This window comes from Arachis stenosperma, chromosome 3, assembly GCF_014773155.1.
Source record: "Arachis stenosperma cultivar V10309 chromosome 3, arast.V10309.gnm1.PFL2, whole genome shotgun sequence".
NCBI lineage: Eukaryota > Viridiplantae > Streptophyta > Magnoliopsida > Fabales > Fabaceae > Arachis > Arachis stenosperma.
In genome coordinates this window covers 157,640,691-157,661,653 of record NC_080379.1, presented here as the reverse complement: position 1 = coordinate 157,661,653, position 20,963 = coordinate 157,640,691, and the positions used below count along the sequence as shown (strand labels likewise).

Below are 20,963 nucleotides of genomic sequence, written 5' to 3'. Positions count from 1 at the left end.
TACAAATTAGGGAAGTTAAAATTTAAACTAATTCAAATAATACTGTTAAAATTTAAATTATGTATTATTAGTATTATTTATTAAGTATTTTATTATTTTGTGAATATAAAATAAGATTTATTTATTTATTGGGCTTATCAATTTAAAGTTATTTTTATTTTTAAAAATAATAAAACCTTAAAATTTTATTTATAAAAATAAAATAAACCAAACCAATTTAAAATCGTAATAAATTATATATATTGGATCAAATTAATTTTATTTTTTCAAAATCAAACAAAATCGCAGTGCAAACACCCTTAGGAAAAACTTACTTCTAGATTGTAATATGTACCAAATGTGCCTTAGGTAGGGGTTAGGGCACATTAAAATTTCAATAAATATATAACAAGTACATTAAAGATTTCTTTATTTGTTGTCTTTCATAAATACTTTTATAATTAACAACCTTAACATATATGAGTACCCATAAGCTAAATCCTACTAAAAAGAAAAGAGAGTAGTAGTGGCAAAGAAAAAGAGAGAAGACTTTGAAAAACAATTATTGAGACGTATGGTAATAGAATAGTAAACCTTTGTTTAGTGTAGAAGTGTAAGAAATTTGAAATTTGAATTTGATTTTAAGCCTTTAAGGTATATAAAAGTAAAAAAAAAAAAAAAAAACAGAAGATTAAGATTAAGGCATGTGGAATATAAAAAGAGAAACTAAAAAGAAAAAGAAAGCGGGGTATGGTAAGTTGGTAACGATGCATGTTCCAATGAAAACGGTGGTGTTTAATTAATTTGAATTAATTTGAAAGAGATTATTAAGGGGTGGAGTGGACAAATGGCAGGTGAGTTGCATACAAAAACAAGGACAAATGTCTCCAACCACTGGGCCCTTCTTCCAGTTGTTTGCAAATTGCGCACCTCTCTCTCCCCCCTCATTTTCTTTTTATTTTTTAATATAATAAAATAAGAATTTGAAGTGTGTGAAAGGAGACCCTGAAACCTTAATAAAAGCAACATTGTCTTCAACATTCTATGATCCACCACCCTACTTCTTCTACTTCCTACTTTCTCTCTTCATTCCTATTTTCAACTTCTACCACTTTCCGACCAACCATGGCGAAGCTTCTTGACGACGCGCCTCTCTGGCTTCCGCCGCCGCAGTTCCTCGACGGACCTAAGGGCTCCCCAAAACCCGACCCGGACGCCGTTTTCGCCTTTCCTTCCGAGTTCCCCTATGAGTTTGGTGTGTCCTCTCCGGTGGAGTCCGTTGCTGGCTCCACCGAGACGGAGAGCAGCGACGAGGAAGAAGACTTCTTCGCCGGCTTGACTCGCCGCCTCAGTCAGGCGACGATTCACGACTCACGCAAACAACTCGCCACTGAGAAACCTGAGGTACAGAATATTCTGAAAGCCACAATAACACACTTTCTCTTTCTTCCTTCTGAAGCTAACGCTCTATTTTCGTTTTGGTTCTCATCACAGGCATGCAAAACTCGCGGTATGGCAGGCTCGCCTCAGTCTACCCTTAGCGGAATCGGAAGCTGGTCCGGCCGTAGTTTAGTTTCCGGCGAAGGAACACCGAGCGGATCTTCCCGTGTTCCTTCCCCTTCGACGACGCCGTTCGCCGACCAAAACGACCCTTGGGAGGTTATATACCAAGCCGCAGGACAAGTGGCCAGGATGAAGCTGAACGACCACGTGTCTCAGAGCAACAGAGGGTTTCTTAACTCTGCACGCGCCACCGCAGCAGCACCGAAGAACCTCCACACCACCGTATGCCGCTCGTTCTGTAACCACGCTCCTCAGGTAACAAAACCGTCTTTAATTTGGGAAGAAGGCATTTCTGAAAAACTTGAATCTAATAATCTTTTCCCATTGTGTTCAGGTTTCTCAAGAGCAGGTGTTGAATCAACAGTGTGGTTCTACCTGGGGAAGGCAGGGGGCTGGTAATAAAGCATACTGGCTCCTCCAACAGCAGAACAGAGCGCGTGAAGTTTGTTACGAGAGTGTAAAATGTGGTAACCGTCTCCAATCTGCATGGCCCCAACCTCACCAGAATCAGAACAACTTGCAGTATGTCGGATCCGGGCATCGGGTTCCGGTTCCGGTTGGATCTGCCGCCAAAAGAGCCAGCTCTGGTGGAACAGGGGTGTTCTTGCCTCGCCAGTATGGGAACACCGCTGAGCCTCGAAAGAAGACTGGTAAAAGCGCTAAACCCCTCTCTTGGCTCGTTTAATTTCGTATACGGTTGGTCCGCTTGTATCTAATTTTAATGGTTTATTCCATCAGGTTCTGCACCTGTTGTGGTTCCGGCTAAGGTAGTTCATGCTTTGAACTTAAACATTGAGGGTTTTAATGGTCCATCACTTCAGCCGTGCTTCTCCAACGCCTTTGCCACTGATTATGGTAAGCCTAGTCCCTGTTTCTCATGTCTGTAACATTTTATTTAAGGGTTTCCGTATTCAGATATTTCTTTTCTTTTTTTAGATGCATTGGTCGCAAGAAGAAACGCTGTTCTGATGCAGAACAGATTAAGGGCACGGCGGGAAGAGGCAGCCAGCTACGAAGTTCGCCTCCCGCAGGAGTGGACTTATTGACTTGAAAACAAAAATTGTTCTTTTCTAGTTTTAAAAGGCATGAAGATGAAGAATAGTGAAAATTTGCCACTGGTTTGTGCTAGTAAACTTGGTGTTTTGTTTAGTTTTTTTTTTTGGCCCATGAATGATGGGATTCAAGGAATGTGTTTTGGGTAGTTAGTTGCAATAAAACATCCAGGTTTAGGGTAACGGATTGTAGCTTCTGGGATCTCTGTTTTCTAGTTTGAAGCAATAGTTAAAGAAATAGTTTAGGGAAGAAGGTTATTCTATATTTTTTGGTACTTGTTAGTATTATTAATTAGTTGTAATAAGTTACGCGGTTCATTTTCATATGGGCAACAATATACTAAGGGGCAAGGTATGGTATGGTGTTTGGAATTGGAAAAAGTGTTCCAAGTCAAGCTAACAAGGAATTGATGAAAGGTTTTACCCATACCTTTTGTACAATCCCTCTCTTTTGCTTGTTATAGTATATAGTATATGTAATAATTTATACTATGTAATAATATCTCTTGTGTAATTCTTGAATTCTACTGTTATCCACCGAGGAACTTTTGCCTAATTTCCCTTGGTGGAATCAAGGCAAAATAATTAGTTTTTATTTCTCTATATTCTATGTTAATTATGTCCGAAGAATTAAAGTGATGGGAAATAAGGGTAACACATGGTTCTTGAGAAGGTGATAGACGTTGATGGTTTGCCTATTTAGGTATTATGTTTTGAAGCAAAGTTGCAAGAAAGATGAGAGATGGAATTAGGTGTACGTATTTGGTTGGAATTTTGATGGGTACAATTTTGGCCCCATATTATCCTGAGGCCAAGTTGGTGCGGGGCCCATTTATCTCTCTCTTCCAACTGTATCCTCGCCCGCCTTTATTTTTTTCCTTAAAGAAGCAACTAACAAAGGACTCTTCGAAAGTCGTGATTTGATTTTGGAGTTTGGATGGAGGGAACCATTTCTGGTTTTGACCCGGTCAAACTTCTCTTCTACTGCTACTTTATACGAGTACCACCACTATTCCCTTCCCTCTTCTTTTTTAATCCGTCAACAAGTAAAGAAAATAAATATTTACTCATTTTTTAAATTAAAATAATAAGAATTGTAATTTTTCAATTCTAATATTTCTGAATGTGTCTTGACTTGTATAAACCAGGGTACATGAGGTTGGTCCCTCATTGTTTATGAGTCTGTAGAGATTTTATGTAATCGAGACGTCCACCCAGTATACTTTTCCTGGTTTTACTGCTTCCCTGCTTCTACCAATGTTTTCACTATCGAATCCAATGTTTTGACCTTAGGATTAAAAACCGAGCCACTCAGATCTCATTTTCTATTGAACCGTCATCAAATTTAAAAAAACTATTGCCCATTCAAGGGCTAAATAGATAATTTCAGGCTGTTTCTTAAAAGAATTAAACTAAGGAATTTCTTTTTTCAAATAATATCAGTTAAATTTATTTTAAATTTTACATTCTAATTTTAAATCTCATATCTTCTAAAATGAGAATTAAAAAACAATTTTATGATAAAAAAGTTAACTAATATTAATTACTTTTTTTGTTATACTATTACTAATTATTTAAAATTTAGTTTTCTATATATTTTTAAAAAATTTAATTGCCCATGGGCCATGGCCCAGTCATTATTATTACAAAAAACCGAATGAGAGTATGTTTGGGAATCTATAAAGATTTTCTGCAAATATTTTTTAAGTATTCTTGTCTGAGTTATAATTGAAAATAACGAAACTAATGATTTTAAACTAAAAAATTTATCACCAAAAATAATATTATTTTATACCATTCTTTTAATTATACCAACTAAGGAATTTGATTTTAAATATTAATATTAAATAACGTAAATAATTATTTTATATCATTATTTTGATCACACCAATTAAAAAATAGTTTCTTTTTTAAAAATTACTTTTAACTAAATATATATATAGTCGATTATTTAAAAAGGTAATTGAATTTCTAAGAGTTTCAAACAAACCCTCAATGGAAGCATAAAAGCAGCGAGCGAGTAGTGACTAGTGAGTGACTGAGTGAAGTAGAAGTGTGTGAATGTTAAAATAAATATTTTGGTAGTAGTGAGTGAAAGTGGACTACAGCTATAAAGTAGTTTTGACGGCAGAGACGATGATTATTATGGTGGTGGTGCAGTGGTGGATTTATGGAACGTGTGCATGTGAGTCCACTGTACGGTCCCCCTTCATTCATTTTGTATGTTTTGCTAATGCAACCAAATCTACCCTACGTCACGTGTGCCTCCTTCACATAACATCAATTACTCCCCCAACTATATAAAATCTACTACCTTAATTTCATTATCTATTTTTTTGAATTCACAGTTAGATAGAAATTACAGCTGTTGGTTAAGGTTTTGGGCTCGGAATGTTGAATATATAAGAGAAAGACCACAATAATTATTAGGCTTTTCAGGATCCAAGAGAGTTTTGTCAGATTCAAGCAGTTCCATTATTTATTAGTACCTTGCTTACTTTACTTCACTTAATTGGCGCTATTAATTTCTTTGAAAAAAGTTATTAAATAATATAATTTTAATGTACTTAATTATTTATTTATACAAAAGATGGACAATCAAATCGGTCCAATTGGTCTAGGTTCTAGAAATTCTACATATTACACATTAATGAATGAATCATCTAGTAATGGGGTAGGAAACAGTGAAAGAACAAAATGGTATCGGTTCGTTCATTCGGTTGGGGGTAAGTGAATGCCATTAGTTTACTTTTCGTTTGTTTGGTTTATTGATTGCCTTCGTAATCAAAGCAAATAATAGATGGATGTTAAGCAACGAATTCCTGCCGCCGTTAAAAGACAATTATTACCATGTATTTAATCTGTTAATTATTGTATTTTTAAGTTTGGCAAGCTAATAACTAATTCATCGCAGACCAAAATTCTATTTAAAATTTTATTGTTAATTAATAAATTAAATGACACTTACTTAAACAAACTAATAAGTTAACCATTATACCAACCTATATCTGTTGATTTTACTATTAATCAAACCAAGTATATACATATTGGTTGAAGTTAGGAATCTCAACTATATATACATGTTGGCCCATATATAGGCTTAGGAAGCTATCCATTTAGGGTTTCTTGGTTATGAAGATTGAAGGGCCACCATTTTTAAAAGAGAAGAAAGAAATAGATCGAAGCCTTCCTCCTTTGTGTTGATCACTCTGTCTATTATATGGATATGGATTTGCCTTTGCTAGTAAGGTACCAAGCATAGCTAGCAAAGACTGCAAAATAATTTCAAGTAACATGCAATAAGATATGTGCTGTCAACACGTGGAGGGTCACATTGCTGTTGTGACTTATTATGAGTAGCAGCTGTGACATTATCATGCCTTATTATTATTATTATTATTATTATTATTATTATTTTCTTTTTTAATATATGTTGTTTAAGTGATTTTGGTATCGATCTAGATTAGGATCTACTTTAGTCACCAAAAAAAAAAAAGGATTAGGATCTACTTTAGAGATCAGCAGTCAATCAACTACACTCATGAGATCATTGATTAGAGAAACTCCCACAGTAACAGAGGAAATTTAAATCCGAGAAATATTAGAACACTATTAAAATTTATTGTTTTTAGTCATTAGTTATTAATTATCAATATTTAAAAGTATGAGATAAAATATTTTATTAATTTAATAGACTAAAAAAATAGAATTAATGGCTAAATAATAAAAAAAAAACAACAAATTCCGATAAATTCATTAACATTTTCTTTTAAATTTAACTTCTTGTGAGATTTACTTTCAAAGTTTAACATGCAATAATTCTATTTTATTCAAAAATATTAACTACTATAATCTGTCATTATATATTTGTATATAAATATATATATTATTTAACTTATTTTTAATTTATAATACTAATAATAGTGACTGATTTTAGTATATATCTATATAATAATTAATTTTATTTTCATGAAAAAATTTGTATTTTGATTTCAAAGGGGAGTGTTTGGATAGGATTTAGACTTTAGACCTCCTAATTTGATGGCCCATAGTTAGCCGTGAATTACGTTTCTTAGGAGGTCCGTTTTGGACCCTAGTCCATTTCCAAATCCATTAAACTTTTTGTACCTCATTTTTATCCATCTCTAGAAAATCTCATAAGAACAAAGAGGAGAAAACTAATATAAATATTTATATTGTTTAAATTAATTTGGGTTGGTTGAGTAGAGAGCTCACTCATTCATTTAACCAAGTATTGAGAGTTTGAATTTTGCCTTATAGATGCAGCAAACAATTCATTGGTTAAACCATCTTGAATTGATCAAATAATCAATTCACTCATTCATTTAAGTAAGTATTGGAAGTTTAAATTTCGGTTTGTATATGCAACAATTTATTGGCCAATTATATTATTTAATATTTATTGCCAAAAAAAATTAGAAAACGTATTATTTCCTTCAATAGTTTTGGACATTATTCTCTTATCTTAAAATATTGGTAACATGAGTAATAAATTTTTATCTGACGAGAAGATTTTTGTTGTGTTAATATTGCCATACCCTAGTTACTATAACCAAACGAAAATATTTGATAATAAAAAAATTAACCAAAAATAATTATAATTTACTTTATTTAATATTAATTATTATGACAATTAATAAATATTAAATAAGATAAGTCTTGACAGTTTTATTTGTCTTTCTAATATTACCCTAACTAAATTACGTTACCTTTCTTTGAACACTTTTATTTGGCATGTGGGGTTATTAAGCATGTGAGCAACATTGGAGTGCCTCCTGTTGAACTTGAGGTGCTATATTCTAAATAAAAATACCAAAATATTAATAGTATAAAAATGACGTGACTTTTTTTGGTGATTAATTGTTTTTTAATAAAAAAATTAAAAAAGAGTTTTTGCGATCGAATTTTGCTTTACTTTTTTATATGCATCTTTTAAATATTTGTAAGATTGTTTTACAAAAATTTAAAGTAAGTGTACAAGTTATTTGTCAAATAAAAGATTTGTCTGTATGTTACCTTTTGAGACCTTATGTCTTTTGAAAATGTTTTTGACAGAGATATAAATTTTCGAAATTCGAATACTATTGTTTACTTTAAGGGAAAGTATGAGGAGCCAATGGAATACTTGTACAATGTGTACAATAGAAGTTTATGGAGTATTAGAGATATAACTATTAGTGTTATCTTTTTCTATCAGTTGAAATTTTTGGGATGATTAGTATCATAACATGATATTAAAGCACTAGATCTAAAAGGTTAAAAATTCGATCCTTGGTGAACTCCAAAATCAATTTAATCTTTTGGGAAGATGTTTATTATCCCTACTGGCATGATCATTCTAAATATTAGTTTAAGTACCATTGTTTATTTAGATTAACAACGAACTGAAGATATACTATGAGTAATAAAATCGTAGGGATATTAATCTACGTATATAAGTTTCATGTATGCTTCATATGATTAATGACTATTATTTTGGTTGCGTTTATTTCAATTAATGGACATCATGTCACTTTTTCCCCTGCCTATCCAAATCCAACATTCCAACTAATGGTTGACCTGATGAGTTATTTGCCATAAGTCATAAGTCATAACCAATTATATGATATGTATAGATTGCATTATTGTATATGTTTCTTTTTCTTTATTTATTTTTTATTTGGGGGTTAATGTTTATTTAGTGGCGTCTATTATGCATGCTGAACTGACCTTATCCGAGTGACTGGCATGCACCAACTTCATCATTTGCAGCTACCAATCTATGAATTAAAGTTACAAAAAGTAATCGCGCTTTCTTCTTTTGACAGAAACATCAACAAATGTTGAATAATTTATCCTTTTTTAATTAAAGAGAATTGCTAATCAGTTATCATATAAAGGCATATTGGAATTATACGCTGTATATGAGCTGCGTTCTATTACTCACTGTATTAATTAGTGTTATTATTAATATTAATTTGTGTTTAAAATGTAAACAATGTCCTTCGCGTGTTATATCTGATAAATCTTGTTGATTGCAAAGATAGAGTTGTCATTTCCTAACATAAGGAGAGGCATCTTGTGCTTCTATAATCAGAATAACGAAGACACAAAAAAGGAATGCCCTTTGCCGAAACAACAAATTGAAACACACGTTGCCAATCACCTAATTGAGTAATTTTTAGTGCGGTGATAATAGGGAGATAATATTTAAAATTATTTTATATAACATGATATCTATAATTTTAAATATATTATATTCGTAATTATATTTATTACATATATAATTTTAGTGTAATAAACATGTAATTACATATATAAAATTATAAATATTACGTTAAATAAGATAATTTTGAGTTATTATCTCTTTAAATATTATTCAATTTTTAAATACACCATGAAAGAAAAAATATTCTTTCATATTAATTAATCTTCACAAAATAATTAAAGAAATGAGACAAGTATAATACAAAAAATAAATCTAATTATCAGAAAAATCTAGAGTAAAAGTTTTATACTCTATACGGATAATAAGATCTTTCCTCGAGTAAACCTTTTATAATGCCGTATCTAATAAAAGTAATTAAAATAAATAGTTAAATTAATTCTGGTCAATAATATGTACAGGAAGATAGTTTTTGGCGCGGCTATAAGATTTGTCGCAAACAAAGGCTTCATATTTTTTTGTTCAGATCTTAGTTATATTTTTTGGGTTACAGCATAGCCCAACAATGTATGGGCTAACACATTCATCATTAATAGTTAATACTTAGAGGGTATTGAATAAACTTCAATGAAAAGCCTTGTTCAAAAACCGAATTTGAATGAAAAATTGAAAATGACTAGATTGCACTAATGTCCAAAGAAGACTGGAGTATACACATAGAGAAAGTTCCGAATTTGAGCTACTCCTGCACCGCAAGGCCTTTTTTAGTGGCAACTAAGCTAGAAGGTACACTGGATTCGAATTCTAGCAATGACTAAGAAATTGATATATGAAATTCATGGAGAAAAGGAGTTGTGTGTGCAAGGGTGTATCTTAACAATAATAATAATAATAATCATATAATATTTTTTATATAAAAATGATAATAGAAGAATGCAAGACCCAAAAATAATACTCTTCTTTCCTCTTTTATAAGAATTAAATAACATACATGCATGTTAGTTTATTTGGCTAAAATATCTTTTAATAATTATTTTTATATATAAATTGGTGATAATTATTTTAATATATCAAAAAATATAAAATATATATTTATTATTATTGTAATAGTTTTTATTTTTTTAATATTTTAACTTGTTATGAAGATATTTAATTCAAAATTTTTATATTGATTAATGGAAAAATATTTAAAATAATTAAAACTTATTACATTAATAGTAATATATATTTTATAATATAATTATTAATATTATTATAATAGTAAAATAATAATATAAAATACATTTATTATTATAATATATTTTATTTATTTTTAATGATTTATTATTAATCATGAAATTTTTAAAATTTTAGATTAAATATTTTTGTAAAAAGTTAAAATATTTTATTATATTATACTTTTTCATATATTTATTGTTAAAGTAATAAGTTTTATTTATTTTTAAGATTTTATTATAGCACGAGTCATTGGAACAGTGATACTGCGGACGCCATTCTCCATGGAAGCCTTCATCTGCTCAAAACGCCTCATGAAGCTCGCGGTGCTACGTGTCACCAGCATCCTCCTTCTCCCTGCTCCAGAAGGCGCTTCTGCCAGGGGCGGAGATCAGAGGGCGGTGCTTGTGAATGGGAGGTCCTGGAAGGAATCCCATACGTCGAGGGAGATGCTTGGAATCAACCACATTCTTGATTCAAAGTTTCAAACACACAAAACGAAATTAAAGATTCTCTGTTTCTTGCTTGTGTTCATCATATAATTCCCTGCTGAGTCAGGAGACCATGCATGGAACTATAACCAACTGCCTTTTTGTCATTCACCTATCACTAGGATCTTTCATGACGCTTCATCATTAATTAACAACAGTTTTTTTTTTTTTTTTTTTTTCATATGCTTGATTAAAGACTGACATGTATGTGTTATGTTGCCACTCAACTAAAAAATTGGTTTATTTGTTTATAGGGATTAGGGGGTGGTTCAATTACAATATGAATAGAAAATTCAGTTACTCGTTCTACTTCGATTTCTTAATTGATGTCTTTAAACGTGAAGTGCTAAGATAGATTATTTTTTTATTGTTTGCTTTCATACATATTACAAACGTATAGAGATACACAGAGAAAAATCAACATGCGAGTCCCCTTTTTTTTTTTGTGATGAGTGTTCTCTTATATTATATGTACTATTGAGAAATCAAAGAATCTAGACAGCTAGTAATTCGTGTGCTTTTTCTCGCGGTATAGTTTATGCCGGTGGAATTCTGAAGGTTTAATGGGAGAGGTGGAACTTGGTGTGTGGTGCCGAAAATTTGAGGATGTAAAAGTATAATAAAACAGTAAAATAATAAATATGTTGGATATTTAATTTATTAAATGTGTGTGATGATTATTCTAATATTAAGATTTAAATAAATAATTGAAATGTAGTATATTTTTAGTTTATTCGTCTAATTTTACAGTCTATTTTTTATATTATTTATAAAAATTATTGTGACGAAAAATACTAAGGCCATTATAATTTATTAGTTTTAGTCATGAATATTTAAAAATATAAATTAAAATATATTATTAAATTATTAAACTAAATATATTGAGTTAATAGTTTAAAATGATGGCAAAAATTGATAAGCTCTCTAGCATTTTTTTGGTTGACTTACTAACTTCATTTGGCGGGACAAATAAAGTAATTTCACTTTCAGGTCCATAAATGAAAATATAATTAGGTATATAGTTAGCAACACTTAAATATCAACTGCTAAACTATTAAAATATTATTCAAAAATTTATATTATTTATAAAAATAATCTTAAAAAAATATAAAAAAGTAAATGAATTTTTAAAAAATTTAAAAACGTCGTGATAAAAACAACTAAACATTAGATAAATATATTTTTTTAAATATTTTAAAGATCAATTTTTCGTATTTTTTTCAAGTATAATTACATAAATAGTACCTTTTAATCATTGAAATTTGGAAATGCTAAACATTTTTTGTTGTTGTGAATATCCAATTTTTCTCTAAACATGAAAAAAGAGGTTTAGTAATTGAAATTTACTATCATTTTTATGTATATTTTTTAAATATTTATCTAAATTTTTTTATAAAAATTAAAATTAAATAAATAAATATATAATTATGAATATTACATACATACAATTATATATATATTAAATTAAATAAGATAATTTTAAATTATTATCTCTCTAATATTATTCTATTTTTAAATATCATATAAAAGTGTCCTTTTAAAAAATAAATCTACCTGACAAATAATTAACGTATTGAGATAAGATTTTAGATAGTTTACAGTTATTAGGACTCTCTTTTTCTCAATATATATAGGTGTTTCTGAAATGGATGTAGAAATAAATACAAAACAAGAAACTACCTTATAAGCATGTTATATTAGCCTAGCTCAACTTCTTGTTATTAGGCAAAGTTGTAACCTTTTTCTTGAACCAGGATAAAATAAATCATCGGATACAGGAGCTAATAAAATTTTTTTTCAACCAACAAAAATAATTATAATAATGAAATTGGTTGAATACTGGTTGTTTCCAAACTTGAATTTCTGAAAAAAATATATAAAATTAGGCTGAGAAATTGGATCAAAGTTTAGAAGTAATAGTAGTAGTGGTGGTGGTGTTGCGGCTAAGCAAGAAGAACCTGCCGGTAGGCAAGTGGGAGGGGGGAAGCAAGGCGAGTGTGGCGGCAAGGGAAGCAGCATGGTCGGCGGTGTGGGCGCCCTTTCCCCTTGTCATGGCGGTCTGTGTGAAGCCAGGGCAAAAACAGTTGACACTGAGGCGAGTTTGTTTCTTAGCAAGCAGCCTTGAGTATGCGTTGAGGGCCAGCTTGGAGACCGCGTAGTCAGTCCACTGCAATGGCCACCCTTCATTCTCCCACCTTCCACTCTTCACGTCTCCAAGGAACCTCTTCACCATTCCCTCTATTTCCTCTTCCCCTAACTCCCCCCTCTCCAACATTTCTCTCATCTTCTTGTTCCTCAATTTCTGCGGAACATGCATGGCATCACATACACTAGTTCATTAATTAGATAAAGTGATGAATGAATGAATGAAAGAAAGAGAATTTACATGAAGGGAGCCAAGCCTTGAGCTAATGTTGAGAACACGAGAGACAGAAGAAGAAGAAGAGCAACGGAAGAGTGGAAGGAGAGCCTCAATCAACAACTTAGGGCCATAAAAGTTAGTATCCATAACCGTTTTTGCATACTCCACCGTGTTGCCGTCTAGCTCATTGAACGACACACCGGCGTTATTAACCTAATTAATTAAAATGACATAATTAGGAAGGAATTGGGAATATTAAGGGAGGGTAAAAGCGGGAATGCGTACGAGAATATCCAAGGTGGGTCCGAATTTGGCTTGAAAGGAGGAAGCGAAATGTTTGATGGAAAGAGGGTCAGAAACATCGAGCAAGAGAAAGTGAAGGTGATTGGCAAGACCATGTGCTTGAAGGGACTGTAAAGCAGCTTGGCCTTTATGGTAGTCTCTGGCAGTGAGGACCACGCTCAGTCCAAGCTCCGCAAATTGCTTCACCAACGCATACCCTATGCCTTTGTTCCCACCCGTCACCACCGCCACCGTCTCCTTTGACCACCATCTTCATCCATCATTACCAATACAAATCAACACATTAGATTCATTCATTTCCAGTACACACACAAATTATGATCAATGACAATGTATATATACCTGGTTGAGCAGAGAGAAGGAGAAGGAAAATAATGCTCCGCTTCCATATATACAAAATGTTTGTTATAGTACTACTTTGGACTCGCTAGTACCTTATCAATGAATGCTGAATGAATGAAAACACTGACAACAATAACATTATATATATACTATCTATGTATCCACTTGGCATTCTTTATTGGGATTAAGGAAACACTACTGATATATAATATCAAAAAGGATATATATATATATATATATGAACGAATTTTGTAAGATGATCTTTAAGTGTTAAGTGTTTATGTATCTTTAATACCTTTTAAGTATAGTGAAAAAAAAAACCCGACAGACACACAAACCAAATTTTGTTTTTGATATTGGAGTAGGAACGGTTTTTTTTAAATGTGGATAGATAGAGTATTATTCTAAAATGGGGAATCGTTTAATTACATAAACAAAAATTAGACCGTCTAATTTGTGAGAAATATAGAAATTGGACCGTTCGATTTCTGAGGATATAAAAATTGGACTGAGGGATTTGTGAAATCAGACCGAGAGATTTGTGAGACTACAAAAATCAGACCGAGAGATTTCTGTTAAAAAAAATTAAAAAATTTGAAGTATAAAAATCAGACCCTCCGATTTGTGTATCTTCCATACTTGTGAAAAACATAAAAAATTACAATGTTAAAGTATATTTTGATTTAATTTAAAATAAATTGAGTTAAATTAGATCAATTTAATATAAAATTAATATATATAAATTTATATATTAAATAATAAAATTTTGTTTTTAAAAATTAAATTTAATAAATATCATATTATATTTATAATAAAATAAATTATTTTAAAATAAAAATAATATTATATAATATAACAAATATTAATTAAAAAATAAAAATGTAATATAATATTATTAATTTTAATTTAAAATATATATTTTTATTAAAAAAATTTCGAATCAAATGATTCAAAAATAAACCGAATCCAATCCAAAAATAATAATTTTGAATCCTATAAAATATGTTTTGGGTCCAGGATGACACCAAATCTTAAACACTCTTATACAATAGTATTGTCTGTATTGAAATAGTGCTACAAATATGTGGTTTACTTTATTTGTTGTGCCCATCAAGGCAATATATAGTGTTTTAAAGTATATTTTTTGTCTTTAAAATTTGAGAAAAGTTTTTAAAATATTTTTAAAATTTATTTTATTTTAATTTTGTTCCAAAAGTTTTTGATTTGCATCAAATAATATACTTATGATCGTTAATTTTTTAAAAAATTTAAGATCAATTCAACAACAATTTCATAAGAACAATCTCAATACAAACAAATCAAGCATAATTTTCATGTATTATTATTAGATTGGTTTTAAATTTTTTGAAAATTTAGCCGTCGAATGTATATTTGATGCAAATTAAAAATTTTTAAAAAAAAATGAAACAAAATAAAATTTATGAATATTTTTAAAATTTTTGCCAAATTTTAGGGACAAAAATATACTTTATCCTTTAATAAATAAATGGAGAATTTCAAATGAAATAGAGGTAAAATATTTTAGGATGAAACATTATGATCAATAACGAGAATATGACATGTAACATAATTTTATTGTTGGTCAACTTTTTTTTTTTTTGAATTGAAAATAGTACGTTGAAGTGGAAATGACAAAATTATTTCGTCAATCATTTTTAAAAATAAACAAAATAAAATAGTTAATGACAAAAACACTCTCAATTGATTAACTATTTGATTTTATTTAAAAAATGATTGGTTTAGTCATTTAGATTCAATTATTTAATATTAAAGCAAAAATCAAATTTAACCAGAAAAGAAAAGCATGTCATATGTTATGTTTTCATTACTTGGTTAAAATACTTAGTTCAGAAACATTTTTACTTCATCATACTATTCATTTAAATAAATTTAAAACACTTGATAATTTATTTTGTCAATTTGTTTATGTATAATATTTTTGGTTCTCAATAAAAAGTTCATTTATTTTTAGGACTCGAATTCAAAATTATTGATTAAATAAAGAATATACTTATCACTTAGACAAAATTTGAGTTGGTATTTTTTTTAAATAATAAATAAGATATATATATACCCGCCTAAAAGTGTATATGGTGCTGTGGCCGGCCGGTGACGATGCAATTAAAAGATTCTACTCTTCTACATACACTGTCTATTACTTAATTCTACGATTATATCTATAATATATATGCAAAAACTATCTTACGTATATATTAAAATTAACAATTAAAATTAGTTATAAATATAAAATATATATTACAATATAAATAATATATTAAAAATAAATTAAACTATATAATATATAAATATATTAATAATTAATTTTAATATATAAATAACATTTTTATTTGTATATGCAAAATAGGGTGTGCACTAAATATTTGTGAGACGGATAAAAATAAAATACTTTGTATAACCGTCGAATGTTAATTATTTAATAACTTCGTAGCCGCAACTACACGAGCGTTCACATAAAAGAATTTAGAAAATGAATCCAATACACAAGTGTATAAAAATAATTTTTTATCGCTAACCAATAAGTTATAAATTAACAAGAACTAAAACAGAGTGGCAACATGCAACATGTGATTTTGCATAATTTAGTTAAGTCTACCATTGTGGGCACTACGAGTTCATATCTCACCTCATCCCCTTACAATATTTATTAATATATTTTATTTCATGCATGAACCGGTTATATATAATTTAATCTGTTATATTTTATATTATATAACTATTATAAATATTCTCCCTATCTACTTACCACATCTCCTTTATTCATGATTATATTAATGGAAAAAAAATTATCGTTCAGTTTTCTTTTTTAAATGGCGGACAATTATTTCTATTGAATTGGGTATATAATAAATTGAAATTCCAATATTCCATCCCAATAACCAGGACTTTTTTTTGAAAAAAAAATGAACATAATAAAATTATTAAAAATCAATACTCATTGAGGCTTTATTTGAATTTGTATTTATGCTTTTTGAATTAGCTGGTGATTCAAGCAATTTATTAAGCTATCATTCCAATTATAAAGTCTAATCATTGAGAACATGAGTTGTTGAAATGGTATGCTAAAATGCAACTATGTTTTCACTTTTCAATTTTCTTTTCGTTTTGCTGAATATAGATTGACTTTTTCATTTTTTGGTGAAAGAACACATATTGACTTTGAGAAGCTTCTAGTCTTGAAACATATAATGCTCTTCTTTAAACTAGTTTTTTTTAAAAAAAAAAAAAAAAAACTAGCAACTTTGGGTGTGAGACTTCAATCACATTTAATACTGTTCTATGAAAATATTGATATTTTTTGAAATACGTAAAATAATACTGTGCTTATCAAGCTAAATATGTTGGGTTCGGCATTTATATTAAATATTAAAAGTTCAACTAATAAATTTTAAGAATGTAAGTTTCATTTTTCAAAGATAGATGCAGGAATTAAAGTTACTGAATTGAAATATGGATTGAAGAAAAAAATCAAGAGAAGAAAATTAAATAAATTAAAAAGGCTCTAAAATTTTGCTTGCATAGGGTTTAATAGAAATATATTATAATAGAAGATAAAATTATATAGGTAAAATTTCAATCTAGGTACGTTCTTGAAGTTGTAATTAATTTAAAAAAATAAATAACAAAATAACTAGGAGATCGATAAGTCAATTATTTTTGCCAGTCGAATTTGTTCATACAGCAAACTTAAATGCAAGACTTTGAGAGAGACTTTTTTATTTCAACTATTATTTTTCATAGGAATAGGAGAAATAAAATGAATAAGTAACAAATAGAAAAAAAAAAAGGGATAAACTGCTGAAATTCTTTCTTGGAATAAGAAATAACTTCTTATTTATTTCACATGTGAGTAGAGAAAGAATTATTCAATTTATTTAACGGTGTAGAGAACCAAGGACTCAAGACTTCAAGTTGAAATTTTATCATGTGTACATTATAATAATATATATAGCCCTTTAATTAGTCCTATATTCATTTCCTCACATTCAAACAAGCTAAGTGACAACGATGATAAAGCAAAGTCTCGTTTTTCATAATAATGTATTAAATTTCCTCCCTTTTTTTTATGCAAAATGTCTTATCCTTGTCTTTTTTTTTAAAGATAAATAAATTTAAACTTATAATCTTTAAATGAGTATAAAAAAATTATATAATTTAAGTTATAATTTTTTAATTTTTAATTTTATTGTTATTAGTATTCTCAAAATAAAAACATATACAAGATATAAATTCGCGTGCAATAATTTTTATATAAAATTAATATTTAAAAATTATTAAATAATTTAAAAACTTTAATTAAAATATTATTTAATAAATTTTAATTATCAATTTTATGTAAAACATGTAAATACTGACTCACATACAATATCCAATAATAGTATGTACTTAATTAATGATATGTTTGAACATTATAGGCAATAATAATACAAGAATCTATAATAGGGTGATGGTCCCCTACATCTTCCATGTTTATGCGTTGCATAGTTGGAATCCACAGTAACATGCGTTTAGCCTTTCATACTTGAAAAGCGTATATATATTTTTAAAAGAAAAAGTTTAGGGTTAAATACTTTTATTAAAATTTGATAAATATTTAATTAATAAAAGTAAAATAAATAATTTTATATTATTAGATAAAATTTTATACTATTAAAAATACTAATAATAACTAATTGATAATTATAAATTATAAAATTTATTAATTTTCTAGTACTTTTCTTTTTAAAAAGTTTTTAAATATATCAATATATTGATATACTTGTAAATTTTAACTATTAATCTTAGTTATATATATTATATATATTTTTTATAATTAAAATCAACGCTACTAGTATACCAGTACACTTAATTTATACAAGAAATTGTACTCCACTACTTCACACTAAGCACGACTTATATATATTTACATGCAATATAATAGGAAGAAAAGTAGGTATGATTGTATGAAAGAGAGAAAAGAGAGTTTTCTCTTATTACTTGTTGGTGTGTGCTTTTTTTCCTTTTCTTTATGTATAGGAGCATGCCTCTATACCTAACTCGTTATTATATATAGATAGCTTGGCACCTATAAAGGGAACCTCATATTATTCTCTTCTTCTGCTTACACTGCTCTGTGAATGGGAAGAAGAAAGACTGCCTTTTAACAAGCTTCTTGGGCATGTGAATAACAAAAATGCAACTGCCTCCACTTTTATTTCTATCCACATACATAACTACTTTTCAATTACAACAATAACAAACCAACTTAAATTGTTCGAGACTATTGGGCTAAAAAATATCATAAATAACTAAAAAAAAAGTATAACATCTTATTTTATTAGGTGAGATAAATTACATGAGTTAATTAAAGCGTCTTTGTCATATATTATATTTACAATAAGTTCAGCTGTATTTTGCTTAGGATGAATCATGTATTAGTTAATATAATAGGTAATGTTACAGCGTAGAGTATCTTTTAATAAATAATGAAAATTATTTTTTTTAGAATAAAAATAAAAAAAATAAAAAATGAAACATCATATATATGGATTATTTTCCTTATAATCACGGGGCGAAGCTTTATGTATTCATAAGGAGACAGTGGCCCTCCCAAAAGAAAATTATATATCGTATGTGAAAAAATAAAATAATTAAGAGTGGCCTCTCAACAAAATATTGATGGCTCCCCTCTTTAGACTCTATGAGCATGGGTCATGATCAATTAATCATCATAAGAAAAATCAAAGGATAATAATGTTCTTTTTATACTTTTTCGTATACAATTTCAAAGTTTAACCTTTTTTTATAAAGCCAGATATATATATACATATATTGTTAGGAAATTATTTAATTTCCTAACTTATTTGTGGGCAATACATATATCAATTATAATCACAAATGATGCTATTTCAAATTAAATGACTTATATAATAATGATCTCATTTATTGTTATAAATGCTAATTGAATAAGTCATTATTACTTTTGATTTGGAATTAAATGAGAATAAAACCGGATATTATCTTTTGTTCCTTAGATAATTATCTTTTTTGGATTTTAGATATATTATTTTTTGGGCTTTAGATACTATTTTATTTGGCTTAAGGGTTTAATGGGTACCATGCTCAAATATAAATAGACCTTTAGGGTTTCGGTCCCCAATATACCAAAGCCGCCTTTGTTGCTCTTTCCCCATCAAAAGAGTTACAGTTCAGCCCCCTAGGAATACAGAAGGCTTTGGTTGAGGAAGATCGAAAGAACCACAAGATCCAAATTCTTCCGATCGTATGATTCATGTTTATGAATTCAGGTACGCTTCCGCATTATGTTATATTTTTGGTGATTCAATATGGATGATCTGGGATATGAAAATTAATTTATTCCAACAAGTGGTATCAGAGCCATCCATAATCTAATCATCCAAAATATTCGATTTTTATTAGATCAATATATACATATGCACGGTTTACATTACATATAAAATCACTAAAGGCTTCGTGAAATTGTTTTCATGATGTGCGTCGTCTGTCATATATGTATATATATGTATTAATTAGTATGTTTATTGATGCACATCATGAATTTTCTATATATGAGTAAAGACGTGCTAATGGGTATATATGTTGATAGACATATATCATTATTTGGTTATACATTGAGACACGTATATATTTTATGAGGCAATCTTTCAGCTCGGCAGAATTTTTATTTTTTTTAAGTAATAAATTTATTTATTTTAAAATATTAATAGAGTTTTGCTAAATTCTGATTGTTCAAAAAAAAAAATTTAATTGTTACATAAGGAAACTAGTAACAATTTGGATTATTGTACCCACTTTTTTTTATAAAGATTTGGTTTTAGAATAAATTGATTGAACATTATGCTGCCAAAGTAGCCTCTTTTGTGAAAATTGATTTATTTAAAACATTATAAATATGGTGATATGTAATTCATGCGAATATTGGTCGGCCCAAAAAAAGGCTTATATTTGGCCGAATTACATACACATATTAATGGTAAATAAATATTTGGGTAACTGATTAAGAATAAAGTAATACTTATTATTTATGCGAACAATAATCGGCCCAAAGGAAGTTTATTGTTTGGCCAAATAATAAGCATTGCACACTTTTGTTTATTTTCTATTAATTATGTGATCAATAATCGGCCCAAAGGAAGGTTATTGTTTGGCCAATTAATAGAAAATATATGCGGTAATAAATAGGTTGCGAAGTTTAAGTTTCCATGTGCGCATTAAGTCGGTCCAAAGAAAGGCTTAATGTGTGACAGGAATTTTGACAATATTTGATTACTGCAATGAGAGTATCACTTACAGTTAATTTTTCTATCCAAAGATTGAAAATTAATGTTGTGCTAGATATCTCAATATGGATTTTTTACCCATTAATTAACTAATATTTACTGCATGTTCTTTTGTTCTAATCCAGAAACTATGGCTTTAGCTACCAATGT

The 20,963-nt window shown here is 28.9% G+C and overlaps 2 protein-coding genes across 2 annotated transcripts; one reads left to right on the top strand and one right to left on the bottom strand.

Annotated features, from left to right (window-relative positions):
- The first annotated feature begins 1,027 nt into the window (after positions 1-1,027).
- Positions 1,028-3,197, top strand: LOC130967478 (uncharacterized). Its single transcript, XM_057892345.1, has 5 exons — positions 1,028-1,383; positions 1,474-1,797; positions 1,877-2,192; positions 2,281-2,397; positions 2,479-3,197. The coding sequence occupies exons 1-5, from the start codon at positions 1,105-1,107 to the stop codon at positions 2,586-2,588; spliced, it is 1,146 nt and encodes a 381-aa protein (XP_057748328.1). The 5' UTR covers positions 1,028-1,104; the 3' UTR covers positions 2,589-3,197.
- An 8,970-nt stretch (positions 3,198-12,167) lies between these two features.
- Positions 12,168-13,565, bottom strand: LOC130970507 ((+)-neomenthol dehydrogenase). The gene is made up of 4 exons (XM_057896619.1): positions 13,474-13,565; positions 13,114-13,381; positions 12,853-13,041; positions 12,168-12,768 (listed from the first exon to the last, which is right to left on the bottom strand). The coding sequence occupies exons 1-4, from the start codon at positions 13,518-13,520 to the stop codon at positions 12,367-12,369; spliced, it is 906 nt and encodes a 301-aa protein (XP_057752602.1). The 5' UTR covers positions 13,521-13,565; the 3' UTR covers positions 12,168-12,366.
- Between the last annotated feature and the right edge of the window lie 7,398 nt (positions 13,566-20,963).

Bases quoted from the DNA above. Each gene is read 5' to 3' on its own strand.
- LOC130967478 (XM_057892345.1), top strand. From the start codon at position 1,105: ATGGCGAAGCTTCTTGACGACGCGCCTCTCTGGCTTCCGCCGCCGCAG. The intron at 1,384-1,473 runs GTACAGAATATT...TTCTCATCACAG, and splicing joins TCGCCACTGAGAAACCTGAG to GCATGCAAAACTCGCGGTAT. The intron at 2,398-2,478 runs GTAAGCCTAGTC...TTCTTTTTTTAG, and splicing joins CGCCTTTGCCACTGATTATG to ATGCATTGGTCGCAAGAAGA.
- LOC130970507 (XM_057896619.1), bottom strand. From the start codon at position 13,520: ATGGAAGCGGAGCATTATTTTCCTTCTCCTTCTCTCTGCTCAACCAG. The intron at 13,382-13,473 runs GTATATATACAT...TGATGGATGAAG, and splicing joins CCTTCTCTCTGCTCAACCAG to ATGGTGGTCAAAGGAGACGG. The intron at 13,042-13,113 runs GTACGCATTCCC...TTAATTAATTAG, and splicing joins GACCCACCTTGGATATTCTC to GTTAATAACGCCGGTGTGTC.